At 40.7% G+C, this 21,758-nt stretch overlaps 1 protein-coding gene across 2 annotated transcripts in view; it reads right to left on the bottom strand.

Moving 5' to 3' along the window:
- Window positions 1-21,758, bottom strand: part of LOC117230365 (beta-1-syntrophin) — a 349,898-nt gene that overhangs the window by 58,299 nt on the left and 269,841 nt on the right. For both annotated transcript variants that reach the window (XM_033487749.1, XM_033487750.1), the window contains exon 4: window positions 11,430-11,638. In XM_033487749.1, the coding sequence (XP_033343640.1) occupies window positions 11,430-11,638 (209 nt within the window). The remainder of the gene's footprint in view (window positions 1-11,429; window positions 11,639-21,758) is intronic.

Below are 21,758 nucleotides of genomic sequence, written 5' to 3' on the forward strand. Positions count from 1 at the left end.
GAACGCAATAAAGCGCCGGCGTCGCGACGAAGGACAGCCGTGCACGCCTTCCCACCGCGTTGACACGGGAAACACGGTCCCCTGAATGGTAATCCGACCGGAAGATGGACGATAACGCGGTCCTTACTCCTCGCTTCCGGCTCGAACTCGCGCGATTTTATTCCGCGACGAATTTAAAGACTCCTTATTCGTTCGATCCATTATCTTCTTCCATCCCTCGTTTCTTCTTTGTGTTTAATGCAAGCTATCAAATACTACTACTCAAATTCCCAAGATTTTAATTTGCCTCCGATCTTCCTCGTGGAACATCTTCTGTTTCCGGCCAGAATTCGAAGGAAAATATAGAAATTGTTCGTGGCTTTTCAAGGATTTTATGATTAAAATTTTGGATGATACTAGTGATTTATGTGATGTTGCTACGAACGAATATTTTTTATTATAAAGACTACATAGGGGAGGCTTGTAAATTTATTTTCGTTGATTTTCGATGTTACCTGATGGCTGGAAGTATTTTAATATATTTACATAATTGGGAAGAGAAGCCGTTAAATGGAAAAATACAAGGCAATTAAAAATGACTGATAAATCTACGTAATTCCGTGACAAACCAATGGTATATATTATCGCGACAATCAGTATTTTTGAAACGTTCAGAAAATGTTCAAAATATAATACATTTTATAGAGAGATGTAATAACGCAGGTACACTCTGTGATAAATTCTCTGTGGTTGTTGAGAAATTTTGTATTTTGGAATGTCGAATAATGCAAGTGGCGGATTACGTTGGTGGATGTTTTCGAGTTTTCAGTATAAAATCGAAGAATACAAATGATACCGATGATTCGATTGCATCAATTTTCTCTGTTATTATGAACGATTGTTTTCCATATTATTTCGAATATTGCGAGCCGCTGAAATAGATGTTACATATCTCTGGTTAATGTTGAACGAGTGTATGCGTTAATGCTAGATTGAACTGTTATGAAACCGTGAATTGCGGAATCGCTGCTAAAGACTGGCCATAAATAATGCAATCGGCGTCCATTATCGATTAAATAGGCTGCTTTGATAAAACGATACCCGATATTACTTTGCTAACCATTCTGCCGGTGAAATATTCGACGAGAATTTGCTATTCAAATATCAACGCGAATCCTACCTCACAAAGCATTGTTTCTAAAATCTATGGCTCTTTTCAAATCATTTTCCATTCCGTGTAAAAATATCGAAATTTCAAAAAATCTCCGCAAAAATGTTCAAATTCCCAAAGAACTCTTTGACGACATTGCCTCTCACGAAATCCTCGAATCTCGAACGTCGATAGCCTGCACCGCTTCATGCTGTGGAAACCTACAGCACGAACGTTTCAGTTAACGTTAGGATTTGGATTTGGGAAAATTTTAGACGAACCCAGTTGCGATTTCGCTAGGAAATTCGCGAAATCTAGAAATACAGTTTAGAAATACGATTAGTACGACCCGTTGGCGGAGTTATGGTAATGTTTGACCACTGTCCGCCAACCGCGCTATATGCTCATCCAGTTCCACAAACTATCATATTTAATATTTCAGTGTTTAGATGTTTGCTGTTGAGTCACAGGTTATATTAATATATCGACACACAAATAATTCCATTTGTTTATATAAATACAATTATACTATCAATAATAAACGTATGCAGCTAAAAATTTCAAATCACTACGTGTTCCATGGAACCCAGGAATTTAATGCAACAAATCGAGTTAGGATATTATTACTTTCGAAAAATCTGCAAAGAAAAATCTATCAAAGTAAAGGAAATGTCTATCGATGTGTCTAACGTTAATGTAAAATTAGCAATTGACTCAAAAATCAGCCGATGATGTACGCAAGTACTATGAGAATAAATGTAACGATAAGAAAAATTCGATTTGTCCAATGTATCGAGGCACACACCCTCGCCAGAATTTGTATAAAAAGTATCGGAACGAGTGAAGAAGCGCGATGAGAAATTGCAGTCGCGTGTGTCGAGGCGAATAATCGCGACACCTGTCCATTGTACCCGGACTCGGAATTCATTACAGAAATCCAATTTACAATAGCTCGTTCGTCGAACGGCCGAACAGCTATACAGGGGAAGGGGGGCGTTAATTAGTCCGGAGGCGCCTTGTTTGCCGATGTGATTTACCGGCCGTTGATCCAGGAACTTGGTTCTCATATTATTTAATAAACGATCCGGTCGGATATTCGGAGCACTTCCGGGTTGGAGGCAGAGGAGAGGATAATCTCGTGGAACACCGGCGCCAGAACGGTTTCGCCTGTTTATGGATTTTCCTGGTAAACGTTATGTTGCCGGCTGCTACGCTGATTACCCGAATAAATTGTATCGTTATCAAGGATCCTGGCTCGCGACCATTATTGTAAAATCGATCCACTGTTCGTGACTCGATTTGCTGAACTTTGTTTTCTCCTAGTTCCCCTACGACTTTTATTGTTTCACTCGCTAGACACAGAGACACCTACTTGTAAACGAGATGTGATCAATCGAGCGACTGTAGATCATCGAAGATTAACGTGGAATAGGCTACTGGTGAGACTCGACAGATCGATCGGTCGGTACAGGGTACAGTTGAATTCACATCAGTCAGCCACAGTCCACGCTGGTGATTTAGATCGATCGGCTATAGAATATAGTCTAAAATAGATTAGGCGTAGCGCACAGTGTGCGAATGAATAGCCCATTGAGGACAGTGTGATTCAGATCAGTTACAGATCGTTGTCCGATCGTAATTCACAACGATCGGCCAATAGATCGCGCCGATCTCAATATGAATCTTCGAATTTTGAAACAAACTACACGTTTGAAGCAAGGGAGGAGAATAGACAGCGGAATGGGAAATCCTTTGCACAGTTTAACAGTGTCTTCTCCTGTCCCCCCTTTTTCTTTGTCGACATTCCTCTCAGCAGATTTCGAACAGAGTACGCTGGCTGAGCGAATTTACCTCTCGTGATTAATCGTTCCATTTATCGATTTGACAAAAAGAGGGCAAAATACCGCGGAGCGTATTGTCGTTGGTAATCCGCTATTCGAAATCGCATTTTCAGCCAACAACGGACAAAGTCGGATCGTTACGCGTTCGTCAATCGGCGCTCGTTAGAGGTCCTCGTACCGATACGACTACCCATACGACTAATACGTCGGTATTAACTGATTATTCGCGTGATCCTGTTGAAACACCGACAACTTTGATTCGGGCAACGTCAGGAACCAGGTGAAAATTTTCAAAGGGACACAAAGGGATCGCGATTAATCGGAGATTGTGGAGGACTTTAATACGTTTCAATGGGAATTCTTTGACGACACTTGCTCGTATATTTTGTGGTTTAATATCGCCGAATCTTACGCGTCGCGTGAATGGATATATTTGCAAAAGGTAAATTTGCGGATAAATTTTGTCTATAGGATCGATGGTGACAGCTACAGGCAGAAGATAATAATTGTTCGATATACCTGTTTCGTACGGTAGAGTAGTTTCTCTTTCGCTCTCGTTCGGCAATGGTATTACGCTGAAAATTAATCTCGAGCCTCCGCAAAAGCGATCCGCTTCGCGCGAGTAATCACTCGTTGGTAAACAGCCATGATAAACTCACGTAATCCTGCGTGATTAACCGATCTGACAGGCTCGAAGCTCGTGTCACCTGTGATTTACCTGAATTCTTGCCCTGGATCATTAACCATCCTAACGATCTTCTCCTTGCATATCGTCTGTCCGTCTCCGGTAATTATAATTCTGATCTGTATCCTTGTATTCCTCGATTACGCGTTTCATTTGTGTAAAGATTTTGTCCTTTCAATTTATTTCTTAGGAGTAATTAATGTTGTAGGCTTGCAAGGATTGTGAATATCTATTGGTACATCCACTTGCTTCTAATAGGAATGTTCTACATTTTTCATCTTGAGGGAAACTAGCAACTAACAGATGTCTTGCATGTAGATGTTTAAATTAAGAAGCAAATTCAAAGCAACAAGTTAAACATTTCTAATAGCAGGAAATCTTCTTAGATATTGATTAATAGTCGTTAAAACGTTCATTGCAAAATAAATCAGTGAAGTGGTTATCGAACTTCAAATAAATAATTCAAAGCTCAAAAAATCTAGCAAACTTTTAATTTTTAATTTTGTACGAGTCCTCGATTCTGCCTATAGCTACCGTATAGGCTTGTCAACCGACTCATCTCATCTCCTTTCCACGCATTCTTTACAAACTTAATTTTTATACTTCATTCGACACATTCGACACAAATTCCTGCTTTTAAATTAGTTAGTAGAGTGCCGTATCTTAAACATAACCACCTTCCTATTTCGGATAATGTCAGCCCATGTATTAGGTTGTCCGAAAAGTTTCTTTCGTTTCATAAGGTGATAATAGATGAACAACAATTACTATTTTATATTATTTTATTGAATTAATTATGATCCATTTCGTTATGTTTCTATTATTATCGTTCGTGCATAATTTAATAAACTAATATAAAACAAAAAACATTGCGCGTGTATTATTTTCTTATAAAACGAAAGAAACTTTTCGGACAATCTAATACTTCCGAGAACCACATAATTGTAGCAGACATTCCGCGTTTATTTAAAATTATTAGTGGCAAAATCAGCTGTGCGTGTCTTTTGCAACAAATCAATCTATACGCACCGCCCGGATATATTAAAAATGTTTCCCGAAATCTACTAAGTAGAATTACTAAATGAGCAAATTGATACGTTGAAAATGTGGACTTATTCTCTGGACGCTTATCTACTTTTAAAACGAAGTTCTAGAATACCCTCTTATCCTATTACACTTTTTAATAATATTATTTCTCTTTTTTATTTCTTTTATGCTTGCTTTCTCTATTATACTTACTATTATTATATTCTTTTCTACTTATTATTAGGCTCGGACCGTATAATAATAATAATAATAATAATAATAATAATAATAATAATAATAATAATAACAATAACAATAATAATAATATGTCCCCGAGTTTCCACAATTCACGTGTCTTTGTTCCTTATCTGCGTGTTCTTTCCGAATTTGATTCTATTTGATTCTTCGGCCCTGGTAGCCGGCATTGCCTGATTATTGGTACGATCTTCAAACACTGTTAGCCATCCCAGAGACGATGACAGATATCGAAGCACCCCGCGGGAGAGTTTCCAACGACGGAGGAGGACTGGAAGGGGTGAGGCATTGGCAATCAGGTACGTTAATGCCAATCAATTATGTGCCGGGTACCTCGTGTACCCTTCCCCCCTTTCATCTTCCCCGAGCACCTTCGTTTGGTGGTTGGTCTTCATCGATACGCGAACGCTCGCGTACATCGGATATATTAGTTATCGATCTATCGTATCCCGAGTCGATATATTCGGTAGGTTAGTTTGGAGGGTCCATACACGATTGCGAACATTGCCGTGATCGGTAATTAGAACTAGGGAGATTGATATAGATATGTTTGCGTCAATTCGGGCAACTTGGTTTGTTTAATATTCCGAAGCTTAGGATTCTTTGGGGATACAGCATCGTCTAAAGCGTGTAAAATTCCGAAACCGCCTTAGAACCATTTGCGCTACCAATAAACTCACGGTTATGCGTGCCATGCGCTACAATATAACACGCCTCACTGCGTCTGCGAGTGCAATCTTTTAAGCAGCGCCTCAGCGCATTGGTACGGTCTTACATAAAGAATTTTACACGGATATACGGCAACAATAGCATTTTATTCAGTTAACACTTTGACTGCCACGGCGAAATCACATGTTTCGTTCAGGACGCCACGGGAGTATTTTTATTCTTCAAAGCATATAATGGCAAAATAATAATAAATTGATGATGTAGGACAACATTCTTCCCCAATGGACCGTTTATCTTATTGCTGATCACGAGTGACCACCGTGGCGCCTTGGTAACAGTTGATAGCGACATATTATAACAAGGCTTCGTTTATTTCAACAAACCATTCGCGTTCGTTATTTCGTCGTAAGTAAAACGTGCAGAATATATTGTTGAAACGTGTAGAAGATATTAGTAAACAGTGTTTGCTCATTCTATATATAATAGTAAGGTATGTGCACACTTCTAATTTCAATTATATGATTCTAAAGCAGCATTTACGATTATTTTCTAAGGTGTGTTTATAGCAATATTCGTAGATTACCCCTCAAAGATATGGATGCAAATACAGTGCATCGCTAGATGCAAGATTTGTTCTCATTTTTTTTTATTGCTGTTCTAATAAAAATGTTTAATTGTTCAATGGAGCACTTTTTATTTCAAAGTATCTTCTATTTATCGGTTACATTCAAAATGCCCTAACTATCAATTTTCATACAATTTTTACAGTTGGAAGAAGTTCAAGCGCTCCGGTCACCATTGCCCACCGTGGCGTCACAGGAGAAACCGTGGCCGGTCATATATGACCCACGTGGCAATCAAAGTATTAACACTAGAACTACCGATAGATAACACGAAGTTATTTCTACCAAAGCTAGTCAAAATGACTGGTCTTTAAAAAATACGTAATAATAGAATATTTTTATATTTATTGATTTATTACTTTCTTACAGAAGTAATTCTATGTTACGTAGTACATTTTTGGCATTATTAATCCATCTGGGACCATCATCCCTAAACGAGGGTTGACATTTATAAAATTGTGGAACCAGTCTTTTTGACTGGTGTGGCATTTCTAGTGTTAGGATTTAGCGATCGATTCGGAATTTTCCTGATAACTAATATCATCATATCGAATGATACACAGTAAAAATGTTAAAAACGTTTAAGGAAACTGGTTAATTGGAGTTCGATAAACAGATTGCAGCACCCTTTTACACTTTGATAAGTACCAGTCATATTGACTGGTATTGGTATAAGTAGCCTTGACGCGGAATTATTTCGAGTTTGAATACATAAAAAACAAAACAAAATTCATTATATTATCCGTTTAGTTATCGTTGCGAGAGTCATTACATCATCGCGGAAAAAATATAACATGAAGTAGGAATTTTAAAATAAAATTGTAAAACCAGCCAATTTGACTGGCGTGGTAGTTCTAGTGTTAATAATCTATTCTGAAATATTTTCAAGATATCGATGACTCTATGTGACGCAGCGCACTCTGGAACTGTAGCACGACAAACAAACGATCTGACTGTTAGTCGACATGCAGCACACGTCATTTGTATTTCTGCGACAAATGCCTATCGACGTGGTATACACGTCGCTGACGATTTTGCAACAAAAGCATCTCGACATGCGTGTCACATCTTTCTAGCGCAAATGGTTAATCGTCCAAGATTTTGGAAACTGTCCCCAAAATTGTGTGTGTGTGCGTGCGTGCATGCATGTGTGTGCGAAGGAAGGGATTAGAATTTCTCTGAAGAAAGTACAATTTTGTAATTTTTTTTTGGACATTCTCAGGATGAGTTTCAAACTTGAAATGGAAAGAATCTGTGAATAGATCTACGAGAAACCTGAAATTCCAACGATCCGACTTTGATCGTAAATTAAACAGTATTCGATCTACAAACACGATTTTAAACGTGATCGATGGGTAACAGTTTCATTAATTTACACAGGCATTTTGTTTTTTAACACTTTGGCAAGCTTTTCAAAGCTTGCAAGAAGTGTAATCTCGCGTAGATTACCTAGAATTACCCATTAGCACTCCGATTTACAATAGGCTTAAATTATTTGATAATTTTGCTCGGGCAGAAAAGTGGTGCTTAGTGCTTAGGACGATTACAGGTTTCGCAGGTTTATCAATCTCGAACGACTACATCACGGAACTCCAACCGCATTATCAACCCATCAATTTCAACCTTTCCGTTCCACTGACCACCGAAAGAACTCAACTATCGTTAATTCCAAAGGAAAACAATTTTACACGGCGATCAATCTCCTTATCGCGGAATGCCGCTCGTAACGCGATACGTTCGCGTGTAACTGGAAATTAACCAAATCATTAATTTGTTAAGGTGTATTTCTTTCTTGAAACACGGAATTAGAATCGTTTGATATCGTTATTACTCTGTAAACGAAGCACCGACTAAACAAACAAACGTATTTCTAATTATATTTCTGAAGCGCGGTGAATAAAGTATAGAAACGTTCGAGAATAGAATTCGTAGGAAATTGCACTTTAGAACGAAACACAATGCTTCGATCAAACAAAGAAATATGCTGCAACTCGGAAATTGTGTTATTCAATAGCGTCAAATAAATTATTGCAGTGTTCGAGAATAGAATCGCTATTTCCCTGCAGTTAAATATTCCAGCACAATTTTCTCACCAGATCTCGGGCTTCGTTCGAAATTCTTGATTTCTCTTCGACACCGGAGGCGTTAAGAAACTGCTAACCATCGAACCGTGTTTAAAAGCAAACGAAGTAACGAAAGAATCCACGGCGAACCGGGGGAAAAGCAAACACAGAGAACCGCGAATTCGGTCGCGGTTCGTTTCCTTCGTCTCGAAGAAGAGGGTGCAAATCAGCCACGTTTGTCGTCTCACGACGAAAGCCTGTAATTAACGATCCCTGATCGTTCCAAATAATTAAGCCACGACTTGGCGACAATTAGTCACCGCCGTGTACGGACTTTCTTCGCCAATTACAATCGAGCAAGCCCTCCGGTGCTCGCGAATCACGCGATTTGATTCCAACGATTTCTCGTCTCGAGAACCGGAAAGAAGGGAAAAGAAGAAGAAGAAAAAAAAAAGGAATAAAAAAGAGAAGAAAGCGTCAAAGAGACGGTGATTTGCCTCTCTACGCCAGGCAACGTAGGGAAAGTTGCTGTTACGGGACGCTAAGATCGCTTCCGGCTGCAACGAGTTTTATCTCGGTTGCTAACGCCACGGTTTTATGGCTCGGTTATTCCATGCTTTGCGTGCTTATTTTTTCTTCCATTTCTACTTTCCGAACAAGTGGAAGTTGATTTCTGCGAATTGTATCTGTCTATTTTCGAACTCCAGGCTGGACGAACAAAAAGTGGCGGATGTCCAAAATTAAAAGCACCGAATATAACTCGGGCAAAATTTTTTTAATTCACAAGTAAAGGGATAAAATTCTCACGCAACGCGCGATCCTTAGAATACGTACAACCGGGCGCCATTCGTCAGCACACCGAGGCGTAAAAGACAGGCGATGTTTTCCTTCGTAAACGTTCTCACGGCTGGCAACGAATCGTGTCGCTTAATTATCAGCGATTGTTCCCGCGCAACGGTGTTGGATATCGCGTTCACTCGCGGAAAATATTCGCCGTAACGAAGTTTCCTGTCCGTGGCTACGTTCGTAGAAAGAATCCCGATATCTAATTATGCGGTCGAGCGTGGCGGTAACCGTAGCGATCCCGTTTTGCCTCTCGAACCGTCGCGCGTATTCGAGATAATTAAACGTGGGGAAAAGGGCTGGTGCACGAGCCTGGCATAAGAGGGGTTGGCGTGGCACAGCGACAGAAACGAATTTAAAAGCGAACACCGCCAGTTTGATCGCGTTGAGTAATCACGGGCGAATTGATTGGTAGGCTGCGGGGGTTAACTATTGTCGATCGATAGAGAGATCGCGGCGACAGATTCGGTCAAAGCGGTGGCCATTGTTCGCCGAATGGAGATCGCCAGCGATCCAACGATCCGGCAGCGGCGGGTAATTAGAGGACGGTTTAACGACGGACGCGTCATTACGCCAACGGGCGCTACGTTAACGAGCTTATTAACGAAAACTGTCCGCTACTTACTGAATCGTTATGATAATCTTGGAAACAGGCGTGCAAGGTGCTTTTCGGATTCCTTGTTGCAAGTGATTTCCACAAAAATGTGATGACATCGTTGATACTTTGGTGTTTTTATGAAATAGTAGAAAATACCAGCGGAGTATATATTAAAAATACTACATTTGTTTCAACATTATACATCAAAATTGTACATTTGTATTTGTGCAGAAGTACAAAACATAAAATCGTGTAAAATGGCAGCTACATTCTCATGAAATATCCTGCTCTATGAGACAACATTGCAAATATGTATTCAATTTCATTGTTTTTTATATTAGCGACAGAACGCCGTGAATTCTCAAATGTGATACAACGAAATTCATGTCGTAGTTTGTTTTGTAAAAGTAGAAGTACTTGTTCACTACTAGATATCTGATCTTCTGCAATTTAGTTATACAGATACATATAATTAGTATGTTAATAATGTATTTACATACATTACACCTTAAGTAAAGATGGAAATCAGAGTGAGGAATTTTGATTGCTCACTTCGTAACCGTGTGCAAAACTTAAAGACGATCTTCTTATTTGCATTTTATGTACAGTTATTTACCCATTGCACGGTACGTACACCTTTTAACCCCAACTATTGATTCATCCACTTCATAAAAGGTTCAACTCCGACAAGAAACCTAAGTACGACTTCCAAAGAAGAAATTTAATCGTCTCCCTCCATTCACAATTCAATTTGTAAGAAAAGCAGCAAAGTAATTACCTAGAAATATCATCCCCCGGTTCATGAAAATTCTTAAGAACGCGAGAGTACGCGTCTGCGTCCCCTATTTCGTTCTCGACGACGCCGATTAAGAATGTTTCGCTGTTGAGGCGCGTCGCGACGCTTTCGCCTAGGCTTTCGGGCACGCGGCAAATTGCCGGTATGCTCATGCGGGCTGGTTCTCGTCGAGAGGACTGCGTCACCCTCCATCAGAGTGAAACTGCTCGCGGAAGAGCAGTCTCAGCCTATTCGATTGCGAAAAACGCGAGAAAACGCGTCGAGAGCCAGACATTCGCTTCCATTCTGCTTCCTCTTTCGAGATTCCTCTTCCTCCCCGTCAACTCTCCTCCACCCATCTTTTTCTTAAACACGGTTCTTTTCAATATTTCTCTGTCTCTTTCTTAAAATTACTCTTTTTCTGATCTTTTACCCGAGATATTTTATCTTTTTCCCGTTTCTGTCCTCCTTCTTCAAAAAGAACTCTTTCCTACCGGCTGTTCTCTTGACTCGATTCTTACCCATACCTTAGCAATCTTTTTCCATTTCCTGTCGTTCAATCACGATGCCTACACTACGCCGTTTTAACAGTCAATCCATTTCCTCGTCGATTCGCTTCGTTCTTATTTTTTGTTTTATTAGCCTGCTGCTTTTTGTCCTCCGTCCGCTGTGTCGGAAAAAATTTTTGATTCATCTCCCTGCCATCTCATCTTCGCGCGTTCGTCGCGTATCACCCTTCTATTCTTACCGCTAGCTTATCAACTATTCTTATTTCCTCCTTCTCATTCGTTTTTTTAAAAATGATCTGTCATTTTCTATTCGTTGCTGTTACCTGTCTTGTATTTTATCTCTTTCTTCTTTTCGGTTTTTGTCACTTTAATCCCTCCTTCTTGCGTGACATAAAACGAGGAAGATCACTCACCTGAAGACAGTGTCTCCTCGCCAACCAACCGATGTGTTGAAGCTGCGGCGGATCCGGAAGCGCGGAGGCCAGTCGCAGTGCCTTTAAAGTGAGAGCTGCCAGCGCCGAGTGCAGAGCGTTGAACCACACACTCGCCTCCGCGTTGTCTGCGGCCCTTAACCAGCACTCGTGCACTCCATCCGGGGAATGCAGCTCCAGGATTCGACCCTCTGAAAGTAGAAAACAGCCGCGTAAGAAAATCGTTTCTTTCAAGCTGCAGAATTATTCTTTTATTCTATCAGCGATTAATAACGTTTACTTTAAAACGTTTAGGTTGTTAGCGCGATACAATGAATTTTAATTTTCGTTTTCTTAAATAACAATAAATCTAGCGTCATAGTTGACAAACATGAGAAATGGAAACTTGACAGTGGCGGATCTTCGATTTTTACTAGTCGATCAGAAGATTTAGAAAGTTTAACGTAAAATATCAATAAAAGATTTCCTTCAAATTTGAGATATTTCTTAACGATTGGCTTGAAATGACCGAAAGAAGTAGCGTTAGATGTTTCGTTTTATTGAAGCAAACGAATGCCCTAAAGATAGCACGAAAGGATACGTGATAAGATATTATCTCCAACAGATGTACGATCCCGAAACAACCCCAATAGAAGAACGTTGCTTCCCTTACGAACTCGTCCCTTTACCTCTAATATCCCTCGATCCAGACAGCAGGGGGGCTATCAGGTTTCGGACTTAATAGTTTTCGCATCACGGTCCCGGCCAACATTATAAAGGCGCCATATAACTCGGCGAGTGGATGACAACTCAATTTCAAGTTGAGTCTGACGTTGTTGCTCGCGTGCACCCTTCGCGTAACAGACTAATTCGAAGCTGAAGGTATCGTGAGTGCTTCAAGTAGGCGTGCGCTTTTTCGCCTGTGTGTGTCTGCGTGTTAGCTCGACTTAAAACGAAAAACTTTCTATTCAAATTCCTCTCACGTTCCTACGTTTAACATTTTTGATACTTCATGCTAAACTTCTACGAGTGAAAAGTTCTAGAAATTTCATATCGATTTCTCCGAGCTGAAAATCTAATTTCCAGACGAAATGGGATGAAAGTTGAGGATATTCAGGTCTCTTTAAGAAATAAGAAAACGAGTACGAGGAACCTGAGAAGCTAAGGTCAAGATATATATAGATTTCAAGCGTGCTACGAAGAATAAGCGACATCGTAGACAGGCTAAACACGACCACGTCGACATCGTCTAAACGCTGCCCTGTATCTGGTTACCCTTCGTCCGCGGAATTGGACGACAACTAGCGAAAGCGGCGATAACAAACGTCCATCGTCTTTTATACAAAGCATCCATTTCCACATTCGTTTTTCTTCTATACTTTTAAGCGATAACGAACGTTGCCAACCCCTCGAGGATCGAGGGGTGTTATTGATGCAGTGAGTTAGGGGCTGAACGATTAACACTCCATGTTTTCCTTCTGGGAGAAATATTTCGATAAGACAAACAGGGTGTCTTCCCAGACGGATCTTTAACAGTTTTAGGAACTTCAGAGCGAATGAATTCTTTGAAGTAAATAAATCTTCCATATTCCTCTCCCTCTTCCGTATTATACGAGAGCTAACTCCGTCATTAGTCGCAGAATCTTTTTACCCGAGCATTCAATTCATTGCCCGATTAATCTAGCAGCTTTTCTAGCCAATCATCTGTGCCATAAACACCGCAAGCCTTCGCAAGAAGCTCGACGTTACCCTTAAATTGCACCTTTCAGTAGCATCCCGCCGCTATCCTCTTGCAAAAGCCAGAAGACGGCACTGTATAATTTTCCGAGTAGCCAAAGAAACTAGCAGCCATTGCCGGGCTCGAGAACCCGCCGAGCAAGGAGACAATACAATCGACGCGGTCGACGCGGAGTGTCGTTAAAGTTGGCAAGCCGAGCTAGTCGCCGGAAACGAGTCCCTCAGTTCGTCAAACCGTCCCGGTTAATTGCTCGCGACGGATACGCAGCTTCGTTTAATTAACGAAACAACCGAGCTTGCCTCTCGTTCTATCGTCGCCTCTCCACGCAGCTCCCTGCCTATATATTCATTCGTCAAGCTTTTCTATCCGGCGTGGCGCGTTCCAGCCGCGGCGTTTCTCTTTCAATTTTCGCCCCTGTGTACCAGCCGCGGAGCGTACGTGGAACGTGACCTGGTAATCTCGCTTCCGGTGTTGTGTATCCGGGCGTAATTTGCGCGCCTTTGACCAGCCATCCGTGGCGAGCGCAAAACCGAGCGAACGCCGCGGAGGATCCTTTGTTTCTGGCGGCGTCGCTCGAAAACAGGCCGATAAGGTTAGTAAATTAGAGGGGGTGCAGCCGGCAAAAAGCCCGGGAAAAGAGGATTCGTCGTAGCTGCGCGGCCCGTTTTCTTCTTTCTTCTTTTCCACCGGGTAGTCCGTCTTTTCCTACCGCACCGGAGGGGGTTGGTTTCCAGGACGGCGCGCAACCCCGAGGGATTTTTCTTCCCCGTTTGAAGACGGTAAAAAGATTTATGGCCCCTCTTCTCCGTCCACCGGCTTTAATTCAAATTTCCTGTTGCGGGATTTCCTTTTCCATCCCCCTTCTCCTTTAACCCCTGCCACCAGCAAGAGGACGGGAGAGAAGGGGTTAGTTCGTGACATCCAACACGCTCCCGTACCGTCGTCTTAACTGCGCACTCCTTTTACGATTGCAAAATACGCATTTACGTTTTGAAGACAGTTTTCCCTTCAGCTCGATGCTATTTTGACAAGATTGTCTGCAATAGGATAGTTTCTACAGCTACAATTTGTGTCACGATAAATCGACTGCTCGTGGAATATTCATCTTTTCACTTCATCTTTATATCAGGTTGTCCGAAATGTTTCTTTCGTTTTATAAGGAAATAATACACGCACAATGTTTTTCGTTTAATATTAGTTTGTTGAATTATGCACGAACATAATAATAAAAAAATAACGAAATGGATCATACCCAATTCAATAAAATAACATAAAACAAAAATTGTTCATGTATTATCATCTTATGAAACGAAAGAAACTTTCCGGACAAGCTAATACTTGGAACAATTTATCCTGCAATTTACTTCTCTAACTCAACGATCCTTTTATTTGCGATAGAAGAATAGTAGTTGATGAAGTTGATATTTACAGACGTGATCACGTGTATCACGTGAATCTGACATCTATGTCATCAGTCTTGACTGAGTTAAGGGATTACGCGAAGTTCGAATGTCGTAGACAGACTATGGCGGTTTTGAATTTATGTAAAATCCTAGGATGTAAAATTCCACGAACATATTCGACGAATATGAAACGAATTTCTACTTGTGTTCATAAAAATATTAATTTTCATAAACATCCTTCTTCTGGGTGCAGAGAATAAAAGATATCCTGTAAACGAATGATATCCTTCTTAAAGATTATTTTCCTCGTTACCATCTTTATTTTTTAATATTTGTTTTCTTCAAGCTTCTTCTTATTCTCTCGGAATAAAACTTTATCAGGCTTTTTCTTTGTTCCTAAAGAAGCACCGTATCTTTTAAACCTTTCATCGCTATTTTACTTCCATCTCGTACCACGGCTCTCCCGTTCTTTATGTCTTTTTTATTCCTTTCTCAGGTGAGCGTTAACCATAGCCACGCGATGCGTCGACGAATCGTTAAACGTGACTCCATCCGCGCTCACTTTCCCCTTTTTCTTTATCCGCCATTCGACGCGAAAGGATTCCGGCTTTCGGTTTCACGTTTCCACGAGTAATGTATCCTCTCTCTCTCCCTCTGTGTCTGACCAATCGACCGCGTCTACTCCGCGAGAAAACTACGTAACCGAGCTCTTTTGTTGGCCCGCGAAAGTCAGACGATAAGCTTGAGAAACAGACACTCCCTCGGCTATTTCCTTGCGTTTTCCGCCTTTGTATCTTTCCAACGTGCCTGCACTTTCACGACCATCGGTTACGATTTAGTTTTAAACCTTTAGAACGTTGCTTCTATTTATACTAAAAATATCGAAGAAAATGATAGAACAATTAGAATTGTACATAAATTATAGAACGATGATCGCAAGGCACGACAGTTAACTGGAGAATGAAATCGAGTGGAAAATTATAATTGCAGAGTTTGAACTCGAAATTGAAAAAAAGGAAGAAATCACTTGTATCGTATGATATGTTTCTTTAATCACTTTTTATTTCAATTTTTTAACTTCGTATATGTGCCATTTATTTTTCAAATACTATCCTATCTGATATAGCATAGAAAATGGAAGTTGCTATAGCAATAATCATTCCAAACATGTTACTTTGGATTATGCGCGTTATACGAAGAAAATGCCCGTACAGCACGATTTCCTATAACGTGAATTCATATAGCGTGTAACCTATTAACCGCGTTATGCGGGAATCTACGGTATAGAACAACTAACAACAGCCGATAATGTAGAATAACTAAATTATGGAACGATCGTTATTAAATCAGATATCGTCTATGAAATTGTAGAATTCGGAACTGCATGAACGATGGTTTCACCAAAGATATAAAATTATAAATCCATCGCGGTCTCTAAAAAAGAATAAATTGCTAAATATGCTGCAACTACTCGCAAAGTACGAGTTTCTGTGCAAACAGCATAGGAAAAGCGTTTGGTGTTTTACCCGTAAAAATCATACATCGTACGAGTGGCAAATTAGTGGGAAGCGCCGTGAGCAAAGTTCTTCACAGTTATAGCAAATTGCTGTCGAAAGTAGTCGGAATTTCGCGTTTCTCCGGTTAATTTCGATGGGCCATCTCCTTAACCCGGGGAACAGTTTTAAAGTGCGTTCGCGGCGAAATTCCGGCGCCTCCGCTGGAATATCCTGTTAGAAAGTTTTTCTCATCCCTTTTTCTCCCTCTTCTTCGGCCCTCGCCACTCCGCGAATTTGTCGCGAATAATTTTCTTGATTCTTAACAATGATAGATGGCTCTTCTTCGCAGTTGAATTCAAGATTTTTAAATTTCAGAGGCCAGTGACACAGGTAATTTGAAAATTATTCCCTTACTTTTTCTTTCTAAGCACCGTATCGTACCCTTTAGATATTACGAAAGCACCGACTCTTTGAAATTTCAATCTAAAGTTTCAGGGAAATTTAATAGAAGCTTTCCCGCGAAAGAAGATAATTTTACAAACAACGTTGAAGCGAAGTTTGGTGAAGGTTAAACTAAGAGAATTTATAAATCTCTGTAGCTTTAGTATCATCATTCATCGAAAGATTAATCCTTTGCTTTACGACCTTTTTATTAAATAATCGTTCCTCTAAAGCTATCTTGATGCGGTACACTGAAACGTTATACGTAGCTTATATTTAGAGATGCTAATTGAAGAATTGAAGGTATAGTTAGAGTAGAAATGAAATGATTTTACAAATATAATCTGTTTTTATCCAATAATTATCATAATAAGTGCTCATGCATACGTATAGGATTCGATATTACAAGGCAAGGGATTAAACTACCACTTTAAACGGGGTGAAACGAATCGAAATGTACGAGGCAACAACGTGACAGAATGACGTGAAATCGACGACAAATTTCACACGAGAGGAAGTCGCGGATGTATCAACAAACAAGGGAACAGTGCAGGATCGATCGATGCTCGCCTTTGTTCCAGCCAATTGTCGGCAGCATTAGCGAGGCAAACGAGACAGCCATGTAACGAACTCGTTCGTTGGAACAGGCTGACAATTGGTGTCTCGCTGGAGCTGCTATCGTTCTCGCTTTGAGATAATAAAACCTTTGGATTTCTTTGCCACGACGCTTTCAACGCCCGACGACTATGCTTCTCGCTAGCAGTTACGAAAAGAAGGAAGACCTTTCCCGCTGGTAAATCCTAGCCACCATCCTCTTACTCTGGCTTCCACGTCTTTTTTTAATCTTTTAAAAGGATCAGCGTGGAGCTGGGGAAACGAAAGCGATTCCTCGTGACGCGTTACAGCACTTCCGTTTCAGGGTATCTTTGCCGAGGACGTGTCGCCTTCCAATCGTATAAAATGCTAATTCTTTTGGCTTTTATAGCGTCTGGATTTTATCTTTTCACAGGTTCGATCGAAAGTTTCTTCTTGCTAGCGTCGAAGACTTCATCTGCATGGCTTATGACACGGTTGGGACAATTCCTATTTTTAAGAGATAGAATTTCGCTTATTTATCGATTAGGGCAATTTTTTTTTTTTTTGGTTTTATCGTGCGTGGGTGGCAAGTAGTTTCGAAGTTTTCAGAAGTCGAAAGGGTTCAACGAGAGGAAGAACACAAGATCTTAAAAGATCATACAATTTTAAAAAAAGAACGACATAGGGAAAGTCTAAATACAATATAGTTAACAAAATAGTTTCAATGTAATCTTTTTATAGTTTTCAAGTCGATCGATTAAACTGATCAAAGCAACGACTAAAGTTTCTAGGGGTTGTAAATGAATGGTACACGGTAAAAGATGAATGTTCGTTCTATTAATTCTTCTCTCAGATGGGGCAAATCCTCAGATACCGCGTTACTTTATTTCTGTTCCCGATGGTATCGTTACATTCTCTTTCACGAATGAAAAATAAAAGAGGCGCGCCAACGTTGCCGCACGGTGGATCCTGTAATTCGTTTCGGAGGAAATTGTGGGATCTCTGATACCTCAAATGTGCATCGTGGAATCCCAGCTTCTCTACTTTTAAGGATTCCACGACTGCGACCACCGGTTAGTAATCAGAAATTACCGTACTCTTAATTCGCCGTATTGTGTATTAAGGAACAAGAGAATTTTTGGACAATTCCTCTGTTTTTATTTTCTTTTTAAACGGAGGAACGAGTTTACAACCATATTCGCATAAAACTCGTTTATAAAACGATAGTTAGAACCGCGATCTAAAAGTGCCTAAATTCTGATAACTTTACACTGTACGTAGATCCGGTTCGTACGTAGTCAGACGTCGAGTAATGCTCGAGTGTTTTTCATATTTAGATATTAAAATTCCAAGTCAGCTATCAAATATCATTATATCTTCGTATGAAATATGCAGCATCGATAATTATCTTTCCATGTCCAAGTAAGCAAAACGATTAACCAAGAAAAAAATGGGAAACGAGAAGAAAGTACACGCAAAGAGCAGAAACAGGTCAGTAGCAAGTAGAAACAATCGAAGCATTCCCAGAAACGTATTCTTTCAAATCAGCCACGTTTTCCAGCATTTTGGCCCGCGCTCATTCGCACATATTCAGCATTCTCGACACTCCGGGACGTTTTGAAAGGAACCAGACGTCCGCGAGTGGTCGAACAGAGCGAAATGTAACGTGAAGGGAAGAGGAGAGAAAACGGGGTTTCATGAGCCACTTGTGAAGATAATCTGACAATCTGTGCCAAAGGCAGGTGTTGCACGCGCAGGTGCCGCCACGCTTCTAGGGAATGCGAGGCTCGTTTTAAACGTCGAGCTCGGCCTGGCTTTGCCGGGTCGCGCGTATTCAACGTGCTCCCGTCCGCTTTCGAAATATCGCAGGCAATTTAGTCCCGCAAAATGAATTGTTGAAACCAGCCCAATTCTCGGTGACCATTGTCACGTTGTTTCGTTGCTCGCGGAAACGTGTTAATCGTCTCTTTACCGAGTCAGCCTCGCGTTCAAACAATTTCATCCTCGGCGTTCGGCCGGAAAATAACGTCAAGGTAGATGAGTCGCGTTGTGCATGTAGCGATAGTATGGTTTAAGAATTTAATATCATGACTCTGGTGTGTTGAATATCACCATTTTTCCAGGATTAACCGAGAGTCGAGTTATTAAATTCTTGATGAACAACGCGTACGAAAATAATTTAAGTTTCAATAATCGAGCACGAAAATTTTAATAAACCACTGAGCGAATATTTATGCTACTGTCATCGAGTGAATGAATATTGATTCGCCAATATAGTCATAGACCGGCACGCATAACGCCACGTGTAAATTTAGTTACACGTGCTAATAATGCGAAATCTTCGAGAATAGCTTGTGATCGATGTGCGCGAGAATTCCAAATAAATCGTTAAACTATAAGAGTCGCTTAAATCGTTTACTTCTTTTGCATTATTAAAGCATTTATATTGCGGTATAATAGTTACAAAGTTGTATAATCGCTACATTTATTCAATAGACGATATTTAATAAACTATATCAATTATTAACCGAATAATCTCCCACAGGCTACCAAAATAAATTCCGTCATAGTACTCTTCCTAACGAATCATCCATTAAACCTGTCCTCTCGCAAATCCCTTTCAGAAATCTTTCCTCGGATCAACTCTATCAACTTATTTCGAAACCGACCATTTTCGAACACCATCTCGCCCGACAAAATTACGCAGTCTCTCGATGACCCTATTATTTGTGCATGTTCGCGTCTCCGTCAGTGAAATGCGCCTTAAATCCTCGTTGGTCTCTGTCTGCATAAATACACCGGCAGTCTTGGTTCCGCGGTAGAATCGAGGCAGATCCACGATGGATGAAGGAAGAGAGTGCATCCGTCGACGCGTCCTCCCTAAGCTACTTATCGTCACCCTCTCTAAGCTGACTATACAGCGCGGGTCCAGCTAAGGGGTAAACTTGGCATCTCCAATTCAAATAAGATTTGCACGACGGTAACGGGCGTGTAGGCGGTTCGAGGTAGCCTTGGCCGAGCAATGGCGTGAGAGAACAACGCGTAATCTAGTCGCCCGCAGAAATCTGCCGTTGTAATCGATCCTCGAGAGGCTTGTATTCTTTGATAACGTCTCTCTGAAGCGTCTACCGTTTCACTCGCTTCTCGTCTCTCTTCATTGCTTGCAGTCTCGACGAACGATCGATGAACGCAAACTGGAACGTGTTTCTTCGACGAGCACAAGGCTTTCCGGAGATCGATGCCCTGTGGTGGATCTCCCCGAGTCTCGCCGATGGCCCTTGGATTTGGAAGGGAAATTAGCTCCGGACCGAATCTCCGGATCGTTTTAACGGAGTACCTCGAACTGCCGCGATATAAATCGCACGGACGTTTTTTAGTCGACGCGATCACGCGTTTACTCTTGAGTTATAGCGACTTTACATTAAGCCTTCTGTAGACTAGGCTTCTTACATTCTCGGAAATCTTGGCCGTACGACGTCGTCATGTGTTGTAGAAGAACACAACGTCCCAGTTGCAAGCTCTTAATAGCATTAACTGCGCGAACCTATGCCGCGGAAGCTTCCAGCATCTTGAGAATTCACCGGCGTTCAAATTGAAGATTTCTTTACCGTGTCCCTTCCGTGGGCCGCGCGCGCTCTATTGCAGCTTTTCTAAGCCTCTCACAAGGAACAAATGAATCCAACAATTTAACATTTTGACTACCACGCCGAAATCACATGTTTCTCTCAGGACGCCACAGTGTTTTAACACAGTGCGCCGTTAGATGCAAGATTTGTTCCAATTTTTTTTTTTTTTTGTATTGATGTTCTAATAAAAATGTTTAATTGTTCAATGGGACACTTTTTATTTCAAAGTATCTTCTATTCATCGGTTATATTCGAAATGTCCTAACTGTCAATTTTCATTCAATTTTTACAATTGTAAGAAGTTCAAGCACTCCGGTCACCAATGACTACCGTGGCATCACAGAAGAAGCCGTGGCCGGTCATATATGACCAACGTGACAAAAGTCAAAGTGTTAACACGTTGACTGTGTCACGTCGGAGACACAAGAAATCACGAAACCGATAGATCGCCGGTGATCTCCTCGGGTCGTAGTTCGAACGTTCCACGAATATGGTGAAGAAATTGAACTTCGTATATGATGATGGAATTTTTATTATATAAATCCAACAGAGTGACGGTTCAAAGTGTTACAACAGAATAATGTCTTGAGCGCTAATTTAAGAGGGTTTTTATATTGAGGTTTTAGTCCCTTTGGAGGGGTTATCGTCTAATGTATATCAGAGGCGGCTATTCCGTTACTGTCTGGGTATTATTTCGATAGCTGTGGCGTGCAGGATGTTTCTTCTATCTGATTACTGTTTCTGTATTCGGGTGGCGCTTATTTGACTACTTGCGAAGGATCGTCGTAGGTATTTGAGAAGATATTCCAGAGGAAATAATAAAACTATTGAATTGTTATAAAAGTAATACGAAATTGGTGTATTAAAAAAATTATTTAGAATGTAAAACTTTAAAGTATTCTATACATAGCTGAGGTTGGTCGCGACAATTTGGACAATTAGTTGTTGTTTCCTTTAAATTCTTTTGTGTCTTTGTTCGGTCCATTAGACGTCCTTTATTTGCATAACATAGTTTGCATGCGCGTCTAATGCTTCTTCCGGAATCATTTTTC

The sequence above is a fragment of the Bombus vosnesenskii genome, unplaced genomic scaffold, assembly GCF_011952255.1.
Source record: "Bombus vosnesenskii isolate JDL3184/JDL3185 unplaced genomic scaffold, Bvos_JDL3184-5_v1.1 scf7180000013266, whole genome shotgun sequence".
NCBI lineage: Eukaryota > Metazoa > Arthropoda > Insecta > Hymenoptera > Apidae > Bombus > Bombus vosnesenskii.